The sequence below is a fragment of the Schistocerca nitens genome, chromosome 2 (genome assembly GCF_023898315.1).
Source record: "Schistocerca nitens isolate TAMUIC-IGC-003100 chromosome 2, iqSchNite1.1, whole genome shotgun sequence".
NCBI lineage: Eukaryota > Metazoa > Arthropoda > Insecta > Orthoptera > Acrididae > Schistocerca > Schistocerca nitens.
The window spans coordinates 34,672,417-34,697,877 of NC_064615.1; the positions used below are offsets into that span (position 1 = coordinate 34,672,417).

The 25,461-nt window shown below is 42.7% G+C and overlaps 1 protein-coding gene across 1 annotated transcript in view; it reads left to right on the plus strand.

Moving 5' to 3' along the window:
- Positions 1-25,461, plus strand: part of LOC126235699 (E3 ubiquitin-protein ligase SMURF1) — a 177,320-nt gene that overhangs the window by 19,645 nt on the left and 132,214 nt on the right. The window contains exon 4 of the mRNA XM_049944453.1: positions 7,525-7,658. Coding sequence (XP_049800410.1) covers positions 7,525-7,658 — 134 coding nt within the window. The remainder of the gene's footprint in view (positions 1-7,524; positions 7,659-25,461) is intronic.

A 25,461-nucleotide genomic window follows, 5' to 3' on the forward strand; every position in this document is an offset into this window, starting at 1 on the left:
TGTTGTGCAGAGCAGCCTGAGTTATAGTGGGGGGGGGGGGGGGGGTTAGTCTCCACGTGATCCATGTTTACATTTAGTGATTTTGCTGTTTCCTCTTCATTTACTGCTCTTGCGTCATATGAAAAAAAGAGTGATTTCTGTGGCTTGGAGCTATCAGGTGAATTAAAATACATTCACATAATTACGGAGGGCTAAAGTATGCTATTAGTTTCAGATGCTATTTCATTTCCCCTTTCTGACAGTCGAGCATTAATCGTCTTGCAGAACAATGAAGTTATTTTTGTCGCTTTTCTCTTTAGCAAATTCAACTTTTATTTATCTTTTCCGCTGCAGCAGCCAATTTATTTGAAACGAAGTGTTTAATTCCACACTATTGGCTAGTTTCAACTGTTCGCTGCATTTCAAGTGCACATTTTCATCTTCTAGCACGTATGGCATTATGGCATAATAAAGAACCAAACATGAGATAATACAGTAGTGGTACTTCAAGAAAATTAACATCCCGAAAACCACACTGAAAAGCTTAATATCAGGTCGAGGTCTACTTTGTTGTGAATCTTGATATACGAATGTGCACTTTAAAGCGAATTATTCATTTCAGTATGGTTAACAAAATTCCGACACTCTTGGAGCGTCCTCCGATGTCTTGTTTCTTTTATGACATAATTTTAGATCTTTTAATGTTTTACACATTGGAACATATGGGCTTCGTACGTTGTCGTTGCTGCTCAAGTGCGGTGACTCCTCTTATCTCGCGCTCCCTGGCAACTGCTAGAACAAATCTATTTCTAACAAATTGCGGGAAAATAGTGCGAATTGTGGTTTGAAAAGCGTTATTTTCGAAGCAAATTTCCTTTCACGCAAGATGAACAGTGTGCGAGAATGTACAAAAAGTTTCTTAAATCACAGAGTGTTTGACTCTAATTTAAAAGTCAACTCTTTGATGACAAGCCATTCAGAAGAATTGTGAGCCCAGAAGATCAGAGATTTATGCTGGTATTAAACATTTTACTGGCACATTTATGTGAGGTATCTTAAAGTGTAAAACATGCAAAAAAGATCAACATTGTATGTAAAAGCTTAGCTTCTCTTGTAGCTTATTAATCTTGGAAACAAATATTATATATGAAAGCTTTTCTTTTCTTTTCTTTTCTTGTAGCAACATTATGTGTATTAATTTAAACCATTAACTTTTCCTGTTCGTTGTTTGCGCTACTTAACAGTGATGTTGCTATTGACTGACTATATCATGTGTCCTATTCTCTTAATATCCACTGTTATCGGCTGGCGAGATCACATGAAGTATCACTGGCTTACAAAAGTGCATCACAATCTCGATTTCAGTGCTTTGGAAAGTAACATGTGATGTTCAGTGGAATGCAAATTTATACTTTCGTAATACAAAAATATGCAGTGTACATGTTGCTGCACATCAAAGAACATTCCAAAACTTGTTTCTTTCCCCTGTGTTTCGTTTTCTAAAGTGCCGGGATATAAGCCGCTGTATAAAACCATAACCATTCAAATGATTGACAAATTTTACAGTTCCGATGGAAAGTATACTGTCACTTAGCACGGAAAAAGTGTATTTTCACCTGGGAGAAAGTGTATTTTTAACTGGGAGATCCGGGAAAAATCCGGGACTTTTTTTCCTTGTCAACGTATACACCCTGTATTTGTACTTTCCTCTGTCAGCGTATCACGTCACTTTGGCATGATTATTGGTGCTCCTTTCATGGGAACAAACTGAGAGAAGTGAAACCTCTCCCAACAGCCCGGTTGACTTCCTCCTGGTCGTCTCGACATGAGGAAGTAATGTTAGCTCGGTTGCGAATACAGCACTGCCGGTTTAGTCACCGCAACTTGTTGAGTGGCGATCCTGCACCCAGCTGTCCTTTCTGTAGTCAGCCATTAACGGTCAGACATTTCCTGATCCTCTGCCCCTATTTTAGCCACTTACGTCTCAGGGTCGGGCTGCCGCCCACTTTGCCGGACATTTTAGCAGATGACATGCGAGCTGTTGCTCGCGTTTTAAGTTTTTTAAAAGCAGTAATATGGCAAAAGAGATTTGATTTTTACCTGGTAACTCCGGTTTCTTGTTGATATCTTTTAGATACTCTTCAGTAACGTCTTGATGTGTTAGATTTGGTTTTTATTCCTTTTTGTATTGGACCTCACAACGGTTTTTTCCCCTCGCGGTCCCAGCATTCTCTGGTTCTTTACTGGGCGCTAATGACCTTAGATGTTTTGCGCTCTAAAACCCCACAGAAGGGGGGGGGGGGCAGCTTGAGTCACAGCTCCAAAAGTATTCAAAATCGACGTTTGCTATTTGAAAGCAATTCACGAATAGGTATTGATGTACGAGTGCTACATCCATTATAAGTCTGTTTGATGCATTAAATGCATTAAATCCACTTCCAAATCCAACATTTATGCTTCATTTTCTTCTTATTGGATTCTTTGCTCAGTAGTAATGCCATAACCTGAATGACAACACCAATGTCTGTATGAATAATCCTTGCTGATGATATACTGATAAAACAGTGCCACAGAATTTTGACAGGCGTGTGTGTGGAAACAGTAGCACATGGTGCCACTACCATGTCAGCTGTCATGCCACTTGTTGTGGTGATACTTCTCTTGCATGTAGAAACCCAGTTTTAGCTCTTTACAGAGCTTGATCACAGTAAATGACAGATAGAATTGTTAAAATAAAACAATGGAAAATCTTGGATGGAATGTAACATTATTATGAAAAGGAAAGTTGCTACTCACCAAGAGACTGAGTCGCAAATAGGCACAACAAAAAGACACTTACAATTAAAGCTTTTGGCCATTAAGGCCTTTGTCAACAATAGATCTCTCTCTCTCTCTCTCTCTCTCTCACACACACACACACACACACACACACACACACACACACACACACACAAAGGCATCTTGCACACACAACTGCAGTCTAACCACACTGCGAGCAGCAGCATCAGTGCATGATGGGAGTAAAGACTGGGCGGGGGTAAGGAGGAGGCTGGGTCGGGGGGGGGGTGGGGGGGGGGGATAGTACGGTGCGGGTGGCGGACAATAAAGTGCTGCATGTTAGACGGAGGGCAGAGGAGAGGAGAGGAGCGGAGGGTGGGGGTTGGGGGGGGGGAGGAGGAGTAGTGTAAAAGGAGAGAAATAAAGACTGGGTGTGATGGTGAAATGACGGATGTGTAGTGCGGGAACAGGGAAGAGGCTGGATGAGTGCAAAGTAAAAAAAAAAAAGTGTATTACTGTGGGTAGGAGGTCTGAGGGTGGATAAGTGCGAAGAAGGGGGACGGCAGATGAGACTGGATGATGGAATTAGTGGGTGCGAACTGGGATAGAACACATTCTCATTCCAACACTACATAGCCTTCATTCCACCGTCAAACCCAGTCTTTTTATTTCTCTCGTTTTACACTACCTTCCCTCCCCCCCTCCCCATCGCTCCTCTGCCCTCCGTCTAATGTGCAGCACTTTACTGTCTGCCACCCCCATCATACTATCCCTCCCCCTCCCTGCCCCAGCCTCCTCCTTACTCCCACCCAGTCACCACTCTCATCCTGCACTGGTGCTGCCGCTTGCAGTGTGGTGAAGGCCTTACTGGCCTGAAAGCTTTAATTGTAAGTGTGCCTATCTGCTACTATGCAGAATTGTTAACATTTTCAAGGCGTCAGGGATTTAAATGATCTTCTTTTACCAGCACATCAGAATTTCACCGCTGTTGTAATTATAGTGAGTTTAAAGTCGCTACAAATATAGGACAATAACCTTTCTTAAAACCCTGAATTCATTGTTTAGTAGACTTCAGGACAACAGTGAAACTTGAAACAGTGCTGCTGCAAACATGTTTTATAAAGGAAACAGGAACGTAATTATTTATGGTCATTAAATTAATAAAACACTATTTAAAAGTGCTGAAAATTTAAGCCAGATTTCTGCTTCTTAACTAAAGTGACACCAAAATGAAAATACGGATGTCTGATACACTTCTGAAATGTGATGTTTTCAATGTTGTGAATTTTAAGATGTGTGTTACCAAATATAGACAAATTTTGTTATGTTTGATAACTCCAGAAGCTGATAATATAATGAATACATGTTTAGGAAAATTCTCTAACTTTCAGGCAAGCAGGGAGACAATGCATTAACAAATGATCATGTTTCCAGTGCCCCTGTAAAAACTGCTGTAGTAGCTACACCAGGTTATGCATGGAACTGGAACTTGGCAAAAGTTCATGCAGCTCACTTAGGCACATTCTGAACAAGTTTCAACAGAATTTAAGATGGGCAAACCAGGACCCAGTGATTGCTTCACATGGAATAACCCACTTATAGAATTAGGTCAACTAGAATACACTCTGAAGGTATCAGGCATAATATACTAGGAGCAGAAGGCTGTATAAAACTTGTATAATGTGAAATTTAAATTTTTTCCCGGCGAACTAAATATTCAGAAAGATTTCGGGCTTGCAGCCGGTCGTCGTTAGTTTCCATCCACCATATTTCGACTGGACAACTGCCAGCCATCCTCAGGTGAACCATCGAAGACTGACGAAGACCCCTCCATTCCGCAATATATAGCGTGCAGCGAGTATTCCGTGCATGCGTCAAAATCATATTGACAGACGAACCACACCGCCTGCCAGCAGCAGCGCCCTTGCTGGTGGAACTGCAGAACTCAGCTGTCTTCGGTGTTGTCAATTGCTGTGGCCGTCAGAGTACTGTGATGGCCGCGGCAATTGACAACGCCGAAGACAGCCAAGTTCTGCAGTTCCACCAGCAAGGGCGCTGCTGGTGGGCGGTGTGGTTCGTCTGTCAATATGATTTTGACGCATGTGCGATGCGCGGAATACTTGCTGCACGCTATGTAATGCGGAATGGAGGGCGTCTTCATCAGTCTTCGGTGGTTCACCTGAGGATGGCTGGCAGTTGTCCAGTCGAAATATGGTGGATGGAAGCTAACGACGACCGGCTGCAAGCCCGAAATCTTTCTGAATATAAAACTTGTATAGTTAACCAGGTTGTAGTAACTATGGGCTAGGCATCGGCAGTTACATGGTATTTATTGCTATACATAATTGTGTAGTATGTAGGAAAGTATTGCAAATGGAAAACAGTTTAGATAAAGGTATGGAACAAAGGTGGGTCAAACATGGTACGTGGGTACTTCTATAGAATACCTTCATCAGAAGCTGTAGTACTCCAGAGACAACTTGAAGAATGTCACAAATAAGTTTTCTGTTCATACTATTATAATAGGGGGAAGACTTCAACTTGGCAGCTATAGATTGGGCAATTAATCCACTTATAATCTGGTGCCAGGGAAAGAGCTTTGTGAGATGGTGCCAGGAGCTTTGTGACATTGTTCTGAAAGTGGTGTTTGAAAGTTAATTCAAATGGGCAGTTAAAGAACTAACACATGAGGGCAAGGTCTTAGAAGAGGAAACGTGGCTCATAAGGCTTTGATAGCATCAATAATCACAGGTTTACAAGGGGTGTTAAAAAAGGAAAATTTTTTTTTTTAGCAAAAGTGACAGGATACAAATTGCAGAGTATATAAGTAGTCAGCATCAAATATTAATGTCAGCATCAAATATTAATGTCTGAGAATGAAGATGTGGAGCCCAAATGGGTAATACTCACAAGCATTGTACAGTATACTGTACACTAGTATGTACCCATCAACATAGTGGTGCAGTAGCAATGTTAGAAAGACGTTGTGAAAGCAAGATAGCTTCATCTTCTGAGGCCCAGGTGGTTCACGATTCATGTGCACTCAGAGCTCTCATAAAGATAAGTGTATAATTGCTTAACAACAGTTAATTAAGGCAATATTATATCATAAATAAGTAAATTAGTGCCTATTGTAAGCTATCAGTTGAAGGTTTCCCTTTTATTTGCCTGTTTTTTGGAAAAGAGAACATTTTGTAGTTGCAAATTTGGCCTGGGTTTTGTTTATATTATCAATCTACATCTAACAATATAATGAAAAGGAAGCCCCCCCCACACACACACACGGATGGACGGACACACACACACACACACACACACACACACACACACACACACGACCACAACTTCTGTCAGCTCTAGCCAGACTACGAGTAGCAGCGCACTCGCACAATGGAAGAGTCAACTGGTTGGGGCGTGAGGAGGAGGCTGGGGTGGGGAGGGGGAGGGGGAGAGAGAGCAGGGTAGGTATGGGGAATAGTAAAGTGCTGCTGGGAGCATACAGGGATGAGGTGGAGAGTAGAGCAGTTAAGTGCAGTTGGGATATTAGATGGTGGCCAGGGTAGAGGGGGTGGGGGGGATTGTGGAAATGGAGAGAAATAAAAGGACTGAGTACATTGGTGGAAAAGAGGACTGTGTAGTGCTCGAATGGAAAGAGGAAAGGGGCTAGATGGGTAAGAACAATGACTAATGACAGTTGAGGCCAGGAGGGTTTCAGGAACGTAGGATATATTGCAGAGAGTTCCCACCTGCGCAAATCTGAAAAGCTGGTGTTCGTGGGAAGGATCCAGATGACAGTCTGTGAAGCAGTCATTGAAATGAAGGACGTCGCTTTGGGCGGTGTGTTAAGCAACAGGGTGGTCCAGTTGTTTCTTGGCCACAGTTCGTCTGTGGCCATTCATATGCTTTCCATATTTTGGGAGGAAGACTTGTTCAGTAGAAGAGATGTTTCATAGTAGTGAAAATAAAAAAAAGTGCCCATAGCTCTTAAGATATGGATTAAAAAGTCCATGTTTAGCAGGCAATTTTTTCTTGTTTTGATCCATACTACTGCCTCGTAGAATATGGAAAGCGAAGAACAACCAGTTGAAGATAGTTGTTTTATAGTATTGAAGATGTAGTAGTGCTCATAACTCGCAAGGTATGCATTTGGAGCCCAAGTTTACTATTCTTTCTTGCTTGGAATGATCGTTCCTGTCACATCTTTGAATATTGATAATTCCTCCTGGAACACCCTGTTTAAGGTTAGCTGTAAGTTGTCAGAGCAAGGGACATACAAGAGAACTTGACATTATCATTTGTGATGCAGCATGTGTTTCTTACCTGTTTGTGGAATGATTTTTTTTTTCTTCTTCTGCATCTCAAGTTGTGGTGATGCCTTTAGTGAATCATCGTGGTGCAGTGCACATATGACTTGTTTAAAATGCAGGTGCTTGTTAGTTCCACATTGTAATAAAATATAAACATTGCAGCCACTGTTTTTGTTTTGTATGATTTCCTTTTTTTAATTCCTGTGTCTTAATTGTATTTATAGTTAAAATTGATTTTTCTTTCCTCTGCTTTTCTTAATTTCTTTTTAAGGTATTTGAAGTGCTGTAGCTGTATAATGTTATTTCTTTTATTGATTTGTTCATTAAGTTAATTTATAGTTAGGATCTTTATTATATTACTCTCAGTAGTTGGTACTCGTTTGGTTCTTCTTCTTGAAAAAAAAAATTGACCTTATAATTTCTGTTTATATCATTAATAATTTAATTATTGGTGCTCCAGGTATATTGGAAAGGATGATGGTATTACTATAAGTGTATGGAACCACAGAAAAATTCACAAAAAACAAGGAGCTGGATTCCTGGGTGGTGTGAGAATTGTATCAAATACAATTCAGAGGCTGAAAGACACTGGCTGTAAGTAACAGAAACTGATGAATTTTAACATAACAGTTGTCGATATCTTTAATTTTTGACATGTCTTCGTTACCAAGTAAAATTTTTGCATTGATCTCGCATGTATGTGATTGAACGAGATGGCACAGTGTTTGAAGCACTTGAAACTCTTACCAAAAAGTAAGGGTTCAGATTCCCACATTGCTGCACTGATTTAGGTATGTGATTTTCTTATGTCAGATTGCAGTTCTATTCCTTAAACTGGCTTTTTGTCCATCTGTTCTATAGGCCTATACATTTTTGCAACAGATTTATGCTTGATTATTGAGCATTAAAAAAAGGAACCATCTTTTTGCAAAAAATATATTCTGCTTAAAATGTTAGAAGGGTGTGTGAGGAAATATTTCATTGCTCACACTATCAACTTTTGGATTGCCAATGTTTGATTTGTAGGTAGACCTATTACGGAGATAGAACAACATATTTTGTACTTGGTAATATTCAGGCCTGTTGCTTAAACTCACCTTGAAAGTTTTTCAATAATCTTGTCAAGAAAGCAAGTTACAGTTTCACCTTTTTTGTGTAGCCTATAATGATGATGATATGTGAATAAAAAAAAAATTATCTCTTCTCCTTTTGATCAAATTGTTTTCACTTTTTAGTGTAGTTCCACATACTCTAGCCCACTGCTTGGAGTTGGCGATTTCATCTCAAATTGTACAGGTCAAGAGTGAATGTGTCACATCACTATTTCAAAGTATGCTGAAAAAAAATGTGTGTTGAAGTTCCACATTATTCCTCTCCAAAACTACTATATTTTTATTTTTCTGATAATTTGTTAAAACGTTGCAGACCTCTTTAAATGAGAGTATTTGTGAAAATGTTATAAGGAAAGGGAAAATTGTAAAAAAATGTAATAAAGAAACCAAAAGTGAAGAAGAACTGAATTTATTTTCAGTAAATACTTTGTTCCCAGTGCTGTGAGACATGATTAATACATACACAGTTCTGAGCTTTTTCCATTTTTGTAACATAAAGTATGAAAATTTGTGACTTTCTGTGAATTTCAAAATTAAGTTTTGAAAATATGAGTAGTTCCAGGATGTTAACTTACTTGAGAAATGAGAAAGTGGAAGGACTGCTGTCAGATATGACATTAATGCTTGAAATTCTTAAACTGTTAAAATATTTATGTATAAAATGAAAGAATTCGAAATTTTTTGGTTATTTATCGTAAATGTTCAAAAAATGTCATGACACATTAGTTGGTCATTGTACTTATTGAATGTACAATCAGAGTGTGCAATAATTTTTGGGTAGACCTAGCTGTACTCCCAAGGTCAAAAAAATCATAGACATTTAAATATTTAAATTGATAGATGATTGTAAGTAAATGTCATGCAAAACTGGCACTTCAGAATTGAAATAATTACTTTGCAACATTATAAGTGAGTTGAAAAAAAATTCGTAATTTTGTTCGAAAGCATTTTATAATAAAATGAGATGTCTTTTATGATATTATTTTGCAAATGACTATTGTCTTCTGGCCGGCCGTGGTGGCCGAGCGGTTCTATGTGCTACAGTTTGGAACCGCGCGACTGCGACGGTCGCAGGTTCGATTCTAATCCTGCCTCGGGCATGGATGTGTGTGATATCCTTAGGTTAGTTACGTTTAAGTAGTTCTAAGTTCTAGGGGACTGATGATCTCAGAAGTTAAGTCCCATAGTGCTCAGAGCCATTTGAACCAATTTATTGTCTTCTGTCATGATTTTACTTCTTCACAACTTTCCATGAATTAAAATTGCCTACAATCTAACAATCAACACTGCATTGTTGAAAAGAGTTCATTTTTTTCCATCTGCTTCTCATTGAACTTGTATAGCCGCGCAGCAGTTCCTACCCCACCTGATGTTTTCCCTCTGTTCAATTTATGTCCCTCCATTATTTGATGTCATCAGGATAAACTTCCTTTAGCTTATTGGGCAGCTACCTCCCCTATTTCTGCTTCGTAGTGACTTAAATGTGCATCATCCCCTTTGGGGTTCTCAGAGAACCTGTCAGAGAGGTGCCCTCTTGGCTGATCATGTTAATCAACGCAACGTCTTCTGTCGTAACACTGGAGCATCCACTTTTATTTCAGACTCCTTGCACACCTGTTCGCATTTGGATCTATCCTTCTGCACTGCCCAGCTTGCCCAACATCTTGAGTAGTCCGTTCTTGCTGACACCAACTGGAGCAATCATTTCCCATGTGCTATCCATTTGCTGACTCCTACCCCACCTGTGTGCACACCAAAATGGCAGCTTATTAAGGCTGACTGGGGGCTGTACTCCTCCCTGGTGACCTTCAAAGAACAAGATTTCCCCAGTTGTGATGACTAGGTGAAATATCTCACAAACGTTATCCTTACTTCTGCAGAACATTCCATTCCTTGCACTTCCTCTTTACCACACCATTTCCCAGTCCCTTGGTGGACTGAGGCATGTTGTGCCGCAATTCTCACGCAGATATGTGCTGTCTGCATTTTTAACTATCATCCTACGATGGCGAGCTGCGTTCATTATAAAAAGATCCATGCAAAGTGTTGTCATGTTCTTCGGAATAGCAAAAAAGCTAGCTCTATTTCATTCACTAGTTCTTTAAATAGTTCCACACCTTTCCCTGTTGTGTGGACCAACTTCCGGTGGCTCTCTGGGACCAAGATCCATTTGCCAGTTTCCGGCCTGACAATTGCTGATGATGTCATCGTGGACCCTGTTGCTATCTCCAACATTTTGAGCTGCCATTTTGTGGAAATTTTGAGCTCTTCCCACATCACCCTGCCTTCCTCCATCAGAAACAAGCAAAGGAAGCGCAGGCAATACCCGTCCCTTCTCTCCGAATCAGGAGTGCTACAATCTTGCCTTTACTATGAGGGAGCTAGATCATGCTCTCAGTTCATAAAGATCTCCCAGGGCCAGATGCTGTCCACATTCAGATGTTGCAGCACCTTTCTCTTGTAAGCAAGCAGTTTTTCCTTTACATGTACAACTGCATATGGGTAGAGGGCGCATTTCCCGGACTTTGGCGTGAAGCCACTGTGATACCCATACCTAAGCCTGGCAAGGACGAAAACCTTCCTTCTTGCTACCACCCCATCTCTCTCACCAACTGCATTTGCAAGGTGATAGAACATATGATTCATGTCCGGCTGGTATGATGGCTTAAGTCTCACAATTTACTAACAAATGCACAGTGTGGATTTCAAGCACGGCGTTCTGCAGTTGACCATCTCATTACTTTGTCCACCCATGTTTTGAATGTTTTTTTGCGGAAATCCCAGACTGTGGGGGTGATTTTCGATTTGGAGTAGGCCTGTGACAGCTGCTGGAGAACTGGTATCCTCCATACTCTTTACATGTGGGGATTCCGTGGCTGCCTGCCCTGTTTCCCTCAGGAATTTTTAAAAGACCAAGTTTTCAAGGTGTGTGTGGGTTCTGTTTTGCCTGGACATCTTTATCCAGGAAACTGGTGTGCCTCAGGGTTCCGTCCCGAGCGTCGACCTCTTTGCTATCGCCATTAACCCTATAATGGCCTGTCTCCCGCTGGGCATCTCTGGCTCCCTTTTTGTTGACGATTTTGTCATCTATTGCAGTCCTCCACAGACCTGTCTCACTAAAGAGCATCTTCAGTGATGTCTTGATCATCTTTACTCCTGGAGCATCAGCATTGGCTTTAGTTTTTCCACTGACAAAACTGTCTGTATGAATTTCTGGCAGCGCAAATGGTTTCTCTCACCATCTTTACATTTTGGGCCTGTTGCCCTTTCATTAATCAAAACTACAAAATTCCTGGGGCTTATGCTTGATAGGAAGCTCTCTTGGTTCTCCCATGTGTCTTACCTGGCAGCCCGCTGTATGCGGTTCCTCAGTGTCCTGTGTGTCCTCAATGGTACTTCCTGGGGTGCAGATCGAACCATCCTCCTCCGTTTGTACGGGTCTCTTGTCCGTTCGAAACTTGACTATCGGTGCTTAGTTGATGCGTCTGCATGTCCATCCCTCTTGCATTGTCTCAACACTATCCACCATCGTGCCATCCATTTGGCCACCGGCGCCTTGTACACTAGCTCGGTTGAGAGTCTGGATGCTGAAGCTGCCGAACTACCACTGTCTTACCACCGTGACTTTCTCCTCAGCAGATATGTATGCCGTTTGTCCGCCATGCGTGGCCACCCATCCTGTGCCTCTGTCGATGATTCCTTTGATCGCCAGTGTGGGGCATGTCCCTCTTCTCTGATACCTCCTGGAGTCTGCTTTCAGCACATGCTATGGCGGCTTAGCAGCTTCACACTACCTGCAACTTTCCCGGTGGGTGTGAACTCTTCACCACCTTGGCTTCGTGAAGCGGCCCATGTTAACGTTGCCCTTCATTCGCTTCCTAAGGACACTACTCCATCCTCACCCTATCGCCTTCAGTTTCACGACCTTTCCATGGAACTTTGTGATAGTACCTTTGTATACATTGATGGCTCTCGGAATGACTGTGGGTGCTGGTGTGTCTTCATCATTGGCACCCGTGTCTTTTGATATCGGCTTCTGGCACACTGCTCAGTATTTACAGCTAGGCTGTTCGCCCTATTCAGGCCACAGAGTACATCTGGTGACACAGACTTTTCAGTTGTGTCCTCTGCTCAGAATCACTCAGTGCCCTTCAAAGTCTTTGTGTGCTGTACATTGCCCATCCGTTAGTGCAGCAGGTCCAGGAAAACTGTCACTTGCTCGCTCTTGGTGGAGCCACTGTGATGTTTATGTGGGTTCCTGGTCATGTTGGTCTGCTAGGAAATGAGGCTGCTGCCAAGGCTGCAGTCCTCGTAGCTCAGCCCACTAGTTCCTATATTCCCTTCGATGATCTCTGTGTTGCTGTCTGTCAGGAGGTAGTGTCCCTTCGGCATTGCCAATGGTCCTCCCTTCAGTGTATTAAGCCTCTCCCAGCGGCTCGGATGACCTCCTCTTGGTGCTCCTGCCGGGTTTGTCGTCTAAATTATCGGTCGTTTTAGCAAATGATGCACGGACTGTCGACTGTGTTTTACTTTTCATTCACAAAAGCAATATGGTGAAGGCCATTTAATTTTTAGTTTTGGTCCTCCGTTCCTGTATGGTGTCTTTTGTAGTCCTTTCGCCACACCCCTGTTTTTAGCTGTCTTCTCCTACGTCAATTGGGACTGACGTGTAGTCGTTTTTTAACTCCTCTCTGTCTTCGTATTCTGTAGTTTTGATTTGGCATGTATGACCCCAGTTGTTTTTTGCACCCTAAAGCAAAACAAAACCAAACCTAATCTTCCTTCCTACAACGAATAGATTACATCATTGTCAGTGTCCTGAAGGTGTAATGCATCAACAGTCATCACTTCAGCACCAGGATACATTGCACACTCCTGCAACTAACATTTATCTTTCAGCTCTTGACATATACCCAAAAGCATCAGGTCTGTCATCTTTCCACCGAGCGAGGTGGCGCAGTGGTTAGACACTGGACTCGCATTCGGGAGGACGACGGTTCAATCCTGCGTCCGGCCATCCTGATTTAGGTTTTCCGTGATTTCGCTAAATCGCTCCAGGCAGATGCCGGGATGGTTCCTTTCAAAGGGGCACGGTCGCCTTCCTTCCCCGTCCTTCCCTAGTCCGATGAGACCGATGACCTCGCTGTCTGGTCTTCTTCCCCACAACAACCCAACTCTGTCATCTTTCCTGTGACACTGCTTATGTATCTGTTGCTTAGAGTAGCTGCATGGTATCAGTGTCAGTAACTGTACCTTCTCAGTATAGGTAGCTGCTGAGATAGCAGTATTTAGGTTTTGAAACCACACATCACATGTCGTGCACATACCTCTGTCTTCAGGTTCTGCACCAAGTGCATCTACATTATATACTTTACAAAGTTTAAGATGTTGCTTTTGTAAAACTTGTTTCGATTTCTTCCACTTCTCTTTTTGCAAACTGTTTTCTTCTTGTGCTTCCGACCTTTCGTAGATGTTTAACAGGAGCTTCAACAGAAATGCTGTCATTCAATGCATCAACAACTTAACACCCCGGAATATAAACATCTGCAGTGTTTTCTTTAGTTTCACATTCGGGTGATTGTGATCGTTCAGGTGGGTTGTCACTAAATTTCTTCTTGTTGTGAGTGTAGTAATTTCTGCACACTGGATGTGATGCTAATACAGTTACTTGAGGTCCAAGATATTTCTGCATATTTCCAACAACTGTGAAGTGTTTTTCATTTTTCTTAAACATCACATTCTTGTCTTTTTTCATAGTCCACACATCGCACTCCTTCAGTACTGTATCTAACAAAAATTTCAAACCAAACACACAACTCTACGCAGAATGTTTATGTGCAAGTTGTCACTCATTTTTTATAAACAGAATATCACTGGGAATGATGTTGCCAATTTGCATGTTGTACACTAGAAATTTAGTGATGCAAAATATGCAGAATGTTGAAAAATTTTTAACACTTCACATAGAAAAATATTGCCCAGTGTGTTTGCACTGACTGCTAACATAGTAACCAAACATTATTTTCTGCAATTCTCAAAACTTCTCAGATGGGGGGGGGGGGGTTTCAAGTAAATACACTACTGGCCATTAAAATTGCTACACCAAGAAGAAATGCAGATAATAAACGGGTATTCATTGGACAAATACACTCCTGGAAATTGAAATAAGAACACCATGAATTCATTGTCCCAGGAAGGGGAAACTTTATTGACACATTCCTGGGGTCAGATACATCACATGATCACACTGACAGAACCACAGGCACATAGACACAGGCAACAGAGCATGCACAATGTCGGCACTAGTACAGTGTATATCCACCTTTCACAGCAATGCAGGCTGCTATTCTCCCATGGAGACGATCGTAGAGATGCTGGATGTAGTCCTGTGGAACGGCTTGCCATGCCATTTCCACCTGGCGCCTCAGTTGGACCAGCGTTCGTGCTGGACGTGCAGACCGCGTGTGACGACGCTTCATCCAGTCCCAAACATGCTCAATGTGGGACAGATCCGGAGATCTTGCTGGCCAGGGTAGTTGACGTACACCTTCTAGAGCACGTTGGGTGGCACGGGATACATGCGGACGTGCATTGTCCTGTTGGAACAGCAAGTTCCCTTACCGGTCTAGGAATGGTAGAATGATGGGTTCGATGATGGTTTGGATGTACCGTGCACTATTCAGTGTCCCCTCGACGATCACCAGTGGTGTACGGCCAGTGTAGGAGATCGCTCCCCACACCATGATGCCGGGTGTTGGCCCTGTGTGCCTCGGTCGTATGCAGTCCTGATTGTGGCGCTCACCTGCACAGCGCCAAACTTGCATACGACCATCATTGGCACCAAGGCAGAAGCGACTCTCATCGCTGAAGAGGACACGTCTCCATTCGTCCCTCCATTCACGTCTGTCGCGACACCACTGGAGGCGGGCTGCACGATGTTGGGGCGTGAGCGGAAGACGGCCTAACGGTGTGCGGGACCGTAGCCCAGCTTCATGGAGACGGTTGCGAATGGTCCTCGCCGATACCCCAGGAGCAACAGTGTCCCTAATTTGCTGGGAAGTGGCGGTGCGGTCCCCTACGGCACTGCGTAGGATCCTACGGCACTGCGTAGGATCCTACGGTCTTGGCGTGCATCCGTGCGTCGCTGCGGTCCGGTCCCAGGTCGACGGGCACGTGTACCTTCCGCCGACCACTGGCGACAACATCGATGTACTGTGGAGATCTCACGCCCCACGTGTTGAGCAATTCGGCGGTACGTCCACCCGGCCTCCCGCATGCCCACTATACGCCCTCGCTCAAAGTCCGTCAACTGCACATACGGTTCACGTCCATGCTGTCGCAGCATGCTACCAGTGTTAAAGACTGCGATGGAGCTCCGTATGCCACGGCAAACTGGCTGACACTGACGGCAGCGGTGCACAAATGCTGCGCAGCTAGCGCCATTCGACGGCCAACACCGCAGTTCCTGGTGTGTCCGCTGTGCCGTGCGTGTGATCATTGCTTGTACAGCCTTCTCGCAGTGTCCGGAACAAGTATGGTGGGTGTGACACACCGGTGTCAATATGTTCTTTTTTCCATTTCCAGGAGTGTATATTATACTAGAACAGACATGTGATTACATTTTCACGCAATTTGGGTGCATAGATCCTGAGAAATCAGTACACAGAACAAACACCTCTGGCCGTAATAATGTCCTTGATATGTCTGGGCATTGATTCAAACAGGGCTTGGATGACGTGTACAGGTACAGCTGCCCATGCAGCTTCAACACGATACCACAGTTCATCGAGATTAGTGACTGGCATATTGTGACGAGCCAGTTGCTCGGCCAGCATTGACTAGACATTTTCAGTTGGTGAGAGATCTGGAGAATGTGCTGGTCAGGGCAGCAGTCGAACATTTTCTGTATCCAGAAAGGCCTGTACAGGACCTGCAACTTGCGGTCGTGCATTATCCTGCTGAAATGTAGGGTTTCCCAGGGATCAAATGGAGGGTAAAGCCATGAGTCGTAACACATCTGAAATGTAACATCCACTGTTCAAAGTGCCGTCAATGCGAACAAGAGGTAGGTGACTGAGTCGTGTAACCAATGGCACCCCATACCATCACGCCGGGTGAAACGCCAGTATGGCGATGACGAATACACGCTTCCAATGTGCATTCACCGCAGTGTCGCCAAACATGGATGCGACCATCATGATGCTGTAAACAGAACCTGGATTCATCCGAAAAAATGACGTTTTGCCATTCGTGCACCCAGGTTTGTCGTTGAGTACACCATCGCAGGCGCTCCTGTCTGTGATACAGCGTCAAGGGTAACCGCAGCCATGGTCTCCAAGCTGATAGTCCATGCTGCTGCAAATGTCGTCGAACTGTTCGTGCAGATGGTTGTTGTCTTGCAAACGTCCCCATCTGTTGACTCAGGGATCGAGACATGGCTGCACGATTCTGTTACAGCCATGCGGATAAGATAACTGTCATCTCGACTGCTAGTGATACGAGGCCGTTGGGATCCAGCACGGCGTTCCGTATTACACTCCTGAATCCACCGATTCCATATTCTGCTAACAGTCATTGGATCTTGACCAATGCAAGCAGCAATGTCGTGATGCGATAAACCGCAATCGTGATAGACTACAATCCGACCTTTATCAAAGTCGGAAACGTGATGGTATGCATTTCTCCTCCTTACACGAGGCATCTCAACAACGTTTCACCAGGCAATGCCGGTCGACTGCTGTTTGTGTATGAGAAATCGCTTGGAAACTTTCCTCATGTCAAAACGTTGTAGGTGTCACCACCGGCGCCAACCTTGTGTGAATTCTCTGAAAAGCTAATCATTCCTGTCGGTTAAATTTCACATCTATAGCACGTCATCTTCGTGGTGTAGCAATTTTAATGGCCAGTAGTGTAATTCATAAAAACTCATAAAAATGCAATTTTTCATATTTTTAATAATAAATATTTACATAATACAGATAGCTGGAGCAGAGAAGAAACTGTTTATAATGACATCAGTAGTATCAGTTCCCCCATGAACCATGGACCTTGCCGTTGGTGGGGAGGCTTGCGTGCCTCAGCGATACAGATGGCCGTACCGTAGGTGCAACCACAACGGAGGGGTATCTGTTGAGAGGCCAGACAAACATGTGGTTCCTGAAGAGGGGCAGCAGCCTTTTCAGTAGTTGCAGGGGCAACAGTCTGGATGATTGACTGATCTGGCCTTGTAACATTAACCAAAACTACAGCTGTAATTTTTCCCGAGGGCATGCAGCTTTACTGTATGGTTAAATGATGATGGCGTCCTCTCGGGTAAAATATTCCGGAGGTAAAATAGTCCCCCATTCGGATCTCCGGGCAGGGACTACTCAAGAGGACGTCGTTATCAGGAGAAAGAAAACTGACATTCTACGGATCGGAGCGTGGAATGTCAGATCCCTTAATCGGGCAGGTAGGTTAGAAAATTTAAAAAGGCAAATGGATAGGTTAAAGTTAGATATAGTGGGAATTAGTGAAGTTCGGTGGCAGGAGGAACAAGACTTTTGGTCAGGTGATTACAGGGTTATAAATACAAAATCAAATAGGGGTAATGCAGGAGTAGGTTTAATAATGAATAAAAAATAGGAGTGCGGGTTAGCTACTGCAAACAGCATAGTGAACGCATTATTGTGGCCAAGATAGACACAAAGCCCATGCCTACTACAGTAGTACAAGTTTATATGCCAACTAGCTCTGCAGATGATGAAGAAATTGATGAAATGTATGACGAGATAAAAAGAAATTATTCAGGTAGTGAAGGGAGACGAAAATTTAATAGTCATGGGTGACTGGAATTCATCAGTAGGAAAAGGGAGAGAAGGAAACATAGTAGGTGAATATGGATTGGGGGGAAGAAATGAAAGAGGAAGCCGCCTTGTAGAATTTTGCACAGAGCATAACTTAATCATAGCTAACACTTGGTTCAAGAATCATAAAAGAAGGTTGTATACCTGGAAGAATCCTGGAGATACTAAAAGGTATCAGATAGATTATATAATGGTAAGACAGAGATTTAGGAACCAGGTTTTAAATTGTAAGACATTTCCAGGGGCAGATGTGGATTCTGACCACAATCTATTGGTTATGAACTGCAGATTGAAACTGAAGAAACTGCAAAAAGGTGGGAATTTAAGGAGATGGGACCTGGATAAACTGAAAGAACCAGAGGTTGTAGAGAGTTTCAGGGAGAGCATAAGGTAACAATTGACAGGAATGGGGGAAAGAAATACAGTAGAAGAAGAATGGGTAGCTCTGAGGGATGAAGTAGTGAAGGCAGCAGAGGATCAAGTAGGTAAAAAGACGAGGGCTAATAGAAATCCTTGGGTAACAGAAGAAATATTGAATTTAATTGATGAAAGGAGAGAATATAAAAATGCAGTAAATGAAGCAGGCAAAAAGGAATACAAACGTCTCAAAAATGAGATCGACAGGAAGTGCAAAATGGCTAAGCAGACATGGCTAGAGGACAAATGTAAGGATGTAGAGGCTTGTCTCACTAGGGGTAAGATAGATACTGCCTACAGGAAAATTAAAGAGACCTTTGGAGAGAAGAGAACCACTTGTATGAATATCAAGAGCTCAGATGGCAACCCAGTTCTAAGCAAGGAAGGGAAGGCAGAAAGGTGGAAGGAGTATACAGAGGGTCTATACAAGGGCGATGTACTTGAGGACAATATTATGGAAATGGAAGAGGATGAAGATGAAATGGGAGATACGATACTGCGTGAAGAGTTTGACAGAGCACTGAAAGACCTGAGTTGAAACAAGGCCCCCGGAGTAGACAACATTCCATTGGAACTACTGACAGCCTTGGGAGAGCCAGTCCTGACAAAGCTCTACCATGTGGTGAGCAAGATGTATGAGACAGGCGAAATACCCTCAGACTTCAAGAAGAATATAATAATTCCAATCCCAAAGAAAGCAGGTGTTGACAGATGTGAAAATTACCGAACTATCAGTTTAATTAGTCACAGCTGCAAAATACTAACGCGAATTCTTTACAGACGAATGGAAAAACTGGTAGAAGCGGACCTTAGGGAAGATCAGTTTGGATTCCGTAGAAATGTTGGAACACGTGAGGCAATACTAACCTTACGACTTATCTTAGAAGAAAGATTAAGAAAAGGCAAACCTACGTTTCTAGCATTTGTAGACTTAGAGAAAGCTTTTGACAACGTTAACTGGAATACTCTCTTTCAAATTCTGAAGGTGGCAGGGGTAAAATACAGGGAGCGAAAGGCTATTTACAATTTGTACAGAAACCAGATCAGTTATAAGAGTCGAGGGGCATGAAAGGGAAGCAGTGGTTGGGAAAGGAGTGAGACAGGGTTGTAGCCTCTCCCCGATCTTATTCAATCTGTATATTGAGCAAGCAGTAAAGGAAACAGAAGAAAAATTCGGAGTAGGTATTAAAATCCATGGAGAAGAAGTAAAAACTTTGAGGTTCGCCGATGACATTGTAATTCTGTCAGAGACAGCAAAGGACTTGGAAGAGCAGTTGAATGGAATGGATGGTGTCTTGAAGGGAGGATATAAGATGAACATCAACAAAAGCAAAACGAGGATAATGGAATGTAGTCAAATTAAATCGGGTGATGCTGAGGGGATTAGATTAGGAAATGAGACACTTAAAGTAGTAAAGGAGTTTTGCTATTTAGGGAGTAAAATAACTGATGATGGTCGAAGTAGAGAGGATATAAAATGTAGACTGGCAATGGCAAGGAAATCGTTTCTGAAGAAGAGAAATTTGTTAACATCGAGTAACGATTTAAGTGTCAGGAAGTCGTTTCTGAAAGTATTTGTATGGAGTGTAGCCATGTATGGAAGTGAAACATGGACGATAAATAGTTTGGACAAGAAGAGAATAGAAGCTTTCGAAATGTGGTGCTACAGAAGAATGCTGAAGATAAGGTGGGTATATCACGTAACTAATGAGGAGGTATTGAATAGGATTGGGGAGAAGAGAAGTTTGTGGCACAACTTGACTAGAAGAAGGGATCGGTTGGTAGGACATGTTTTGAGGCATCAAGGGATCACAAATTTAGCATTGGAGGGCAGTGTGGAGGGTAAAAATCGTAGAGGGAGACCAAGAGATCAATACACTAAGCAGATTCAGAAGGATGTAGGTTGCAGTAGGTACTGGGAGATGAAGAAGCTTGCACAGGATAGAGTAGCATGGAGAGCTGCATCAAACCAGTCTCAGGACTGAAGACCACAACAACAACAACAACAGTAGTATCTGGTAATATGACAGAAAGGATAGCATTCTGTGACTTTCCAAATAAGGAAAAAAAAATTAAGGGGAAAAGCAAACTTAAATTTTGTATTTTCATCTTAAATTTATAAGTTGAGGTTAGTGTGCGGGTGTCAACTAAATTTCAACACGTTAAGAGGGAGCTTTAATGCAAAACATCTGCCTGGTCTCCAGCACTATTTTTAGTTTTTTTGTTCTGCAAGATTTTAGGAGTTATTTAGAAAGTATATATTTTTCAAAGGTCCATACCATCCACAAAAATTAACGTAAAAAATCTTTATTTCTTAACACTTATGATATAGACTCTAATATATATTTGTTCCAGAGGAGTTCATGCCCACGAGTTAAGAGTTGAAAAGACCTGTATGATTTGAGATGAAATCACCTGTCTGTGTTTTGTCTCCAGAGTATAATGGTGAATTGATGTTGACCATGTCAAAAATGCTGCAGCTTTTTTACATAACTCAGTTTTACATTGCCTTTCTTTAGTATTTTTGGTCTGAAGTCCTCATATACTCTGTTCACGCATTCTACTTCTTCATGAACATAAATTTTTTCCAGATTTCATCAGCCCATTCATATCACAAACCTTGTTTTGACGGTCCCATCTCCCAAGTCTTGTTGTGATGGCCTTCTATTGCAATACTTTGAACTTCAGGCATTTATTCACAAGAAACATCAGTTCGACGTCTGGCATATGCCAAATCCATGTGATCACACACGCTATTGTAAGAACCATGTCTTGCCTTTTGTAATGTCTAGGGGACCCTCATAAATTGCAGCGACTACAACGTAATTATTGTACTTGAAGAAAAGTGTCATATTTGTTTCTCATTGTGTCTTTCTTTTAGTTACTTTCATTACTATGCTGCAGCAGCTCTTTTTATGTATGCACCAAATTTCAACAGGCTAAGTTACTTTATACTCATACATCATGTGAAAGTTCATTTTGTCCTTATGTTTTGCACACCAGTGTAATTTTTTTTGCAGTTTTGGTGATATTTTTGACAGCTTATTTTTCAATTATGTTCTGTATTTTTTTCATATTTCATTATTGTTGAGACTTGTGTTCAAAATTAACATGCACTGATCAGTAAATTGATATCTGTTGACATCATGCAACTCATTTAGTTTCATTCTTTTTTAAAAAAACCTGCAAACCTTCTAAAGCTAACCAATGAAAGAAAATACAACCCTGCATCCAAACAATGCTGTCACACATTTTGTAATGTTTAGGGGACCATCAGAAACTGCAGTGACTTCAGGGTGAATGATGTTGTTTGGATGAAGAGTTTCCAAAGGAAAACTTTCTCATAATTTCAGATATCTTTTTGGAGACAATATGCATTCACACATTATATAATGTGAAAACTGCCATTCACACTCAGTATTTGAAAATAGTCCAAACTGCTTACATTAAACAGCAGGCATGTGACGATGTCCATGTTTTCTGCTGGTACTTAGAGTTGCCATTTCACTAAATTCCGAAGGGATTTCTACCCCTTCGGAATATCTACACTGTAGAGACTTGCCATAACAGTTTCATTGCCATATTATTATTAATAGAGATCAGTTATCATCCTATTGTTGAAACAAGAAACCATTAATTACACATTTTAAGGTGGCCCTTTTCTGATCAGTGAAATTTGGCTGAATTTGGCTCAAATGGCTCTGAGCACTATGGGACTTAACTTCTGAGGTCATCAGTCCCCTAGAACTTAGAACTACTTAAACCTAACTAACCTAAGGACATCACACACATCCATGCCCGAGGCAGTATTCGAATCTGCGACCGTAGCGGTCGCACGGCTCCAGGCTTCCACTACCACTTCCACAGTTGTGACTTCAGAGCTCCTTAGACAAGAAAATCGAAGTTGAAGGTGACGGAGACAGGAAGTTGTGGAGGAAATTCTTTTCCTAGACAAGAAAATCGAAGTTGAAGGTGACGGAGACAGGAAGTTGTGGAGGAAATTCTTTTAAAGTATTGGATAACTTTGTACTATGGGGTTATAAGCTCTATCACGATGATGACCTGATGGGGAAGGAGTAAGGGAGAGGTCACTGTGTTTGTCAGTAAAACACACACACACACACACACACACACACACACACACACACACACCATTCCCTGTCTCCTTCCCCCACCCCCTGTGCACTGTATCTACCTCCCCCTGTGTACTGTATCTACCTTTACCTCTGCAAGATGCAACACAGACTCTGAGGCTCTCACAGATCTTGTGTAACAACTCCCCCGACCATTTTTGCCACTGGGAGACTTAAATGCGCATCATGTCTTGTGGGGCTTGACTTCTACTTTCCGCTGGGGGCTGGCTTTTGGAGAGCCTCATGACGTCTCACAAAGTCATCATTCTCTCTTACTGTTCTCCAGCCCTAGCAGACTCTGTTCAATGGGAAGTGATTGACGACCTTCATTCCAGTGACCACTTCCCTCTTTGCTTTCACGTATTGGGAGGAGCAATCCCTGAACATAAGCCACCAAAATTGATGATCACCAGGGCTAATTGGACAATGTTCAGCCAGCTGGCTGTGTTTGAATACTGTGACAGTGTCTAGGAATGGGTGGACCACATTGAAACGAGAGAGCCATCATGCTGCTAACTTATCTGTACCAAAGTCCTCAGTTTAGGAGTCAACCTCTACCTAGGTGGACCAGAGAGTGCCACTCAGCAATCCAGTTCACGCATGTGGCGTTTTGATGGGTTAAGTACTGCCCAACAGCAGAGAAACTCTCAGAATTTTGGATTGCAAGAGCCGAGGCTCAACGCATAATCAGTGACAGCAAGAAAAGGTCATGACAAGTGTTCTTGGACTCCATCAGCCATACCTCTTGTTCTACAAAAGTATAGGAATCCGTCAGGAGGGTTTCTGGTAAACAGTCATTTACCAATAGCTGCAGCGCTGGAACAGGGGTGTCTCCAAACAGCACCCAGAGACATCGTACAGACGCTGGCACAGTATTTTTTGAGAACTATTGCCAATGCCAGCCAGCATATGGTGTTTCACCACTACCATGTGACTGCAGAGAGGATCCTACAATTTTGAGTCTTACAACTGCCCTTTCTCCATGCGAGAGTTGGAGTCAACATTGTGTGATAATTTATACTGCACCTGGTCATGACCTGCCAGCAGCATCAAAGGAAATCTTCTCAAATGTTTTAATTTGATATGGTGGACAGGTCATTTCCACAACTCGTGAAAAGAGGCAATTCTGATACCTCTCCTCAAACCAGGAAAGGACCGCCCATGTCCCAGCCATTACCGGCATCACACCTTAATAAGTTGTGTGGGAAAGACCTTGAAGCGAATGGTTAACTATCGTCTGGTCTCATTGTAAGCCGCTCTCAGTGTGGGTTCCAGAGATTTCGGGGCACTGTCAACAAACTGACTCCACTATAGCGGGCTATTCAGCTTTCCTATTAAACATCACTGTATCAGCACATTCTTTGATATCAGTGAGGTGTACGATACTGCTTGGAGACACAGTAGTCTCATACAGTTGCATCAGTGGGGCTCCATGGCCACCTCCCCATTGCCATGCGGTCTTTGCGTCTAATGCTGTCAGATTGTTTTGAGCAGTAGAATGCTGTTGATCAGGGTATTGTTTCAAGTGTTTCACTCTTTGCTGTAGCCATAAACAGTATCACATCTAACATATGGAGTCCTGTACAGAGCTCCTTATTTGTGCATGATTTTGCTGTTTTCTGTTCCTCCTCCACTGTTGCAACAGTGACTCATCAATTGCGACTTACAGTGCAGAGGTTAGAGGAGTGGACTGCAAAGATGGTTTTCAGTTTTCTGCAGAAAAGTGTGTGTTAATATAATTGCGTAGGCTTCTGCGGCCAGAGTCAGTCGACATAAAAGTTTTCTGGGTGTGGTACTGCGTCATAATGTAAAAAAAACTACTGCTGCTGGAGAACAACCAACGTTTTGGTCACAGTTGCAGCAGCCTTCTTCTGGGTCTACTGGTGTGTTCTAGTTATGCAGTGTGCCTTATATTTTGTTGTTACTGTTCACTACACATGCCATTACGTCAAAATTTTAAAAAGATAGTTCGTGTCATTAGTTACTTAAGGAAGAAGGAGAGGGAACTTTACTTTAATAGGTTGTTGTGGTGGAGGGAGAACGTAACCTTTGTTGTCTATTGGATCTTGTGTTATGTGCCATGTTTGGTGGTCACTGTCGAATGAGAAGTTGGCTGCCGTTTACCAAATGCTGGACGTCGGCCACGCGGTGGCAGTTACTCGGCAGTAGTGCTTGGCCTCGTGTTGACAGTGCAGTCTGTTGGGCTCTGATTGCTGGCAGCCAAGATGGGGCAAGCCTGAGTCCGTCATCCCTATTCATGTTATTAGAGTGTTTAAGTATTTCAATGGCCTCTCCGATTTTGCGTTGTGTCATAACTGGCTGCTTGGTCAACAAACAGGCTTCACTGAATTTTATTTCTTTTACACAGTCTTGCTGATGTTCTGACAAGCAGATTTGTTGTCTTGTCCTAGACAAATATAGCGCCCGTGTTCCTGAATGCTTGTTGCTATTGGCCTGCCAATCTCGCCGATGTATGCCTCTCCACATTCACATTCCACCTTGTACACGCCTGCAGTGTGTAATGCATCCACGTTGTCCTCAGTGGAGCCTAGTGTGTCCTGGATCATGCAACTACTATAGAAGACAGGCTGCACCCCAACCTAGCGAAGGTGTTCGCGTATTCGGTCAGTACCATTTTTCACATAGGGTAAGCGCACTGTTGACTGCAGTTTGTCTATTTTTTGCTTATCTTGCTTACTTGTTGTATTCGTTGAAAAGGCTGTGTGGATCGACATGGCTGTAGTCATTGCCTGTAAATGTTGTGCTTAGCCTTTTAAACTCAGGTGTTATGTTTTGAGCATCACTTAGGCACTGTGCACGGATTGCCAAAGAATGGATGACTGAGTTCTTCTGCGCCAGGTGCTGGTAGGATTTGGCATGTAGATATCTG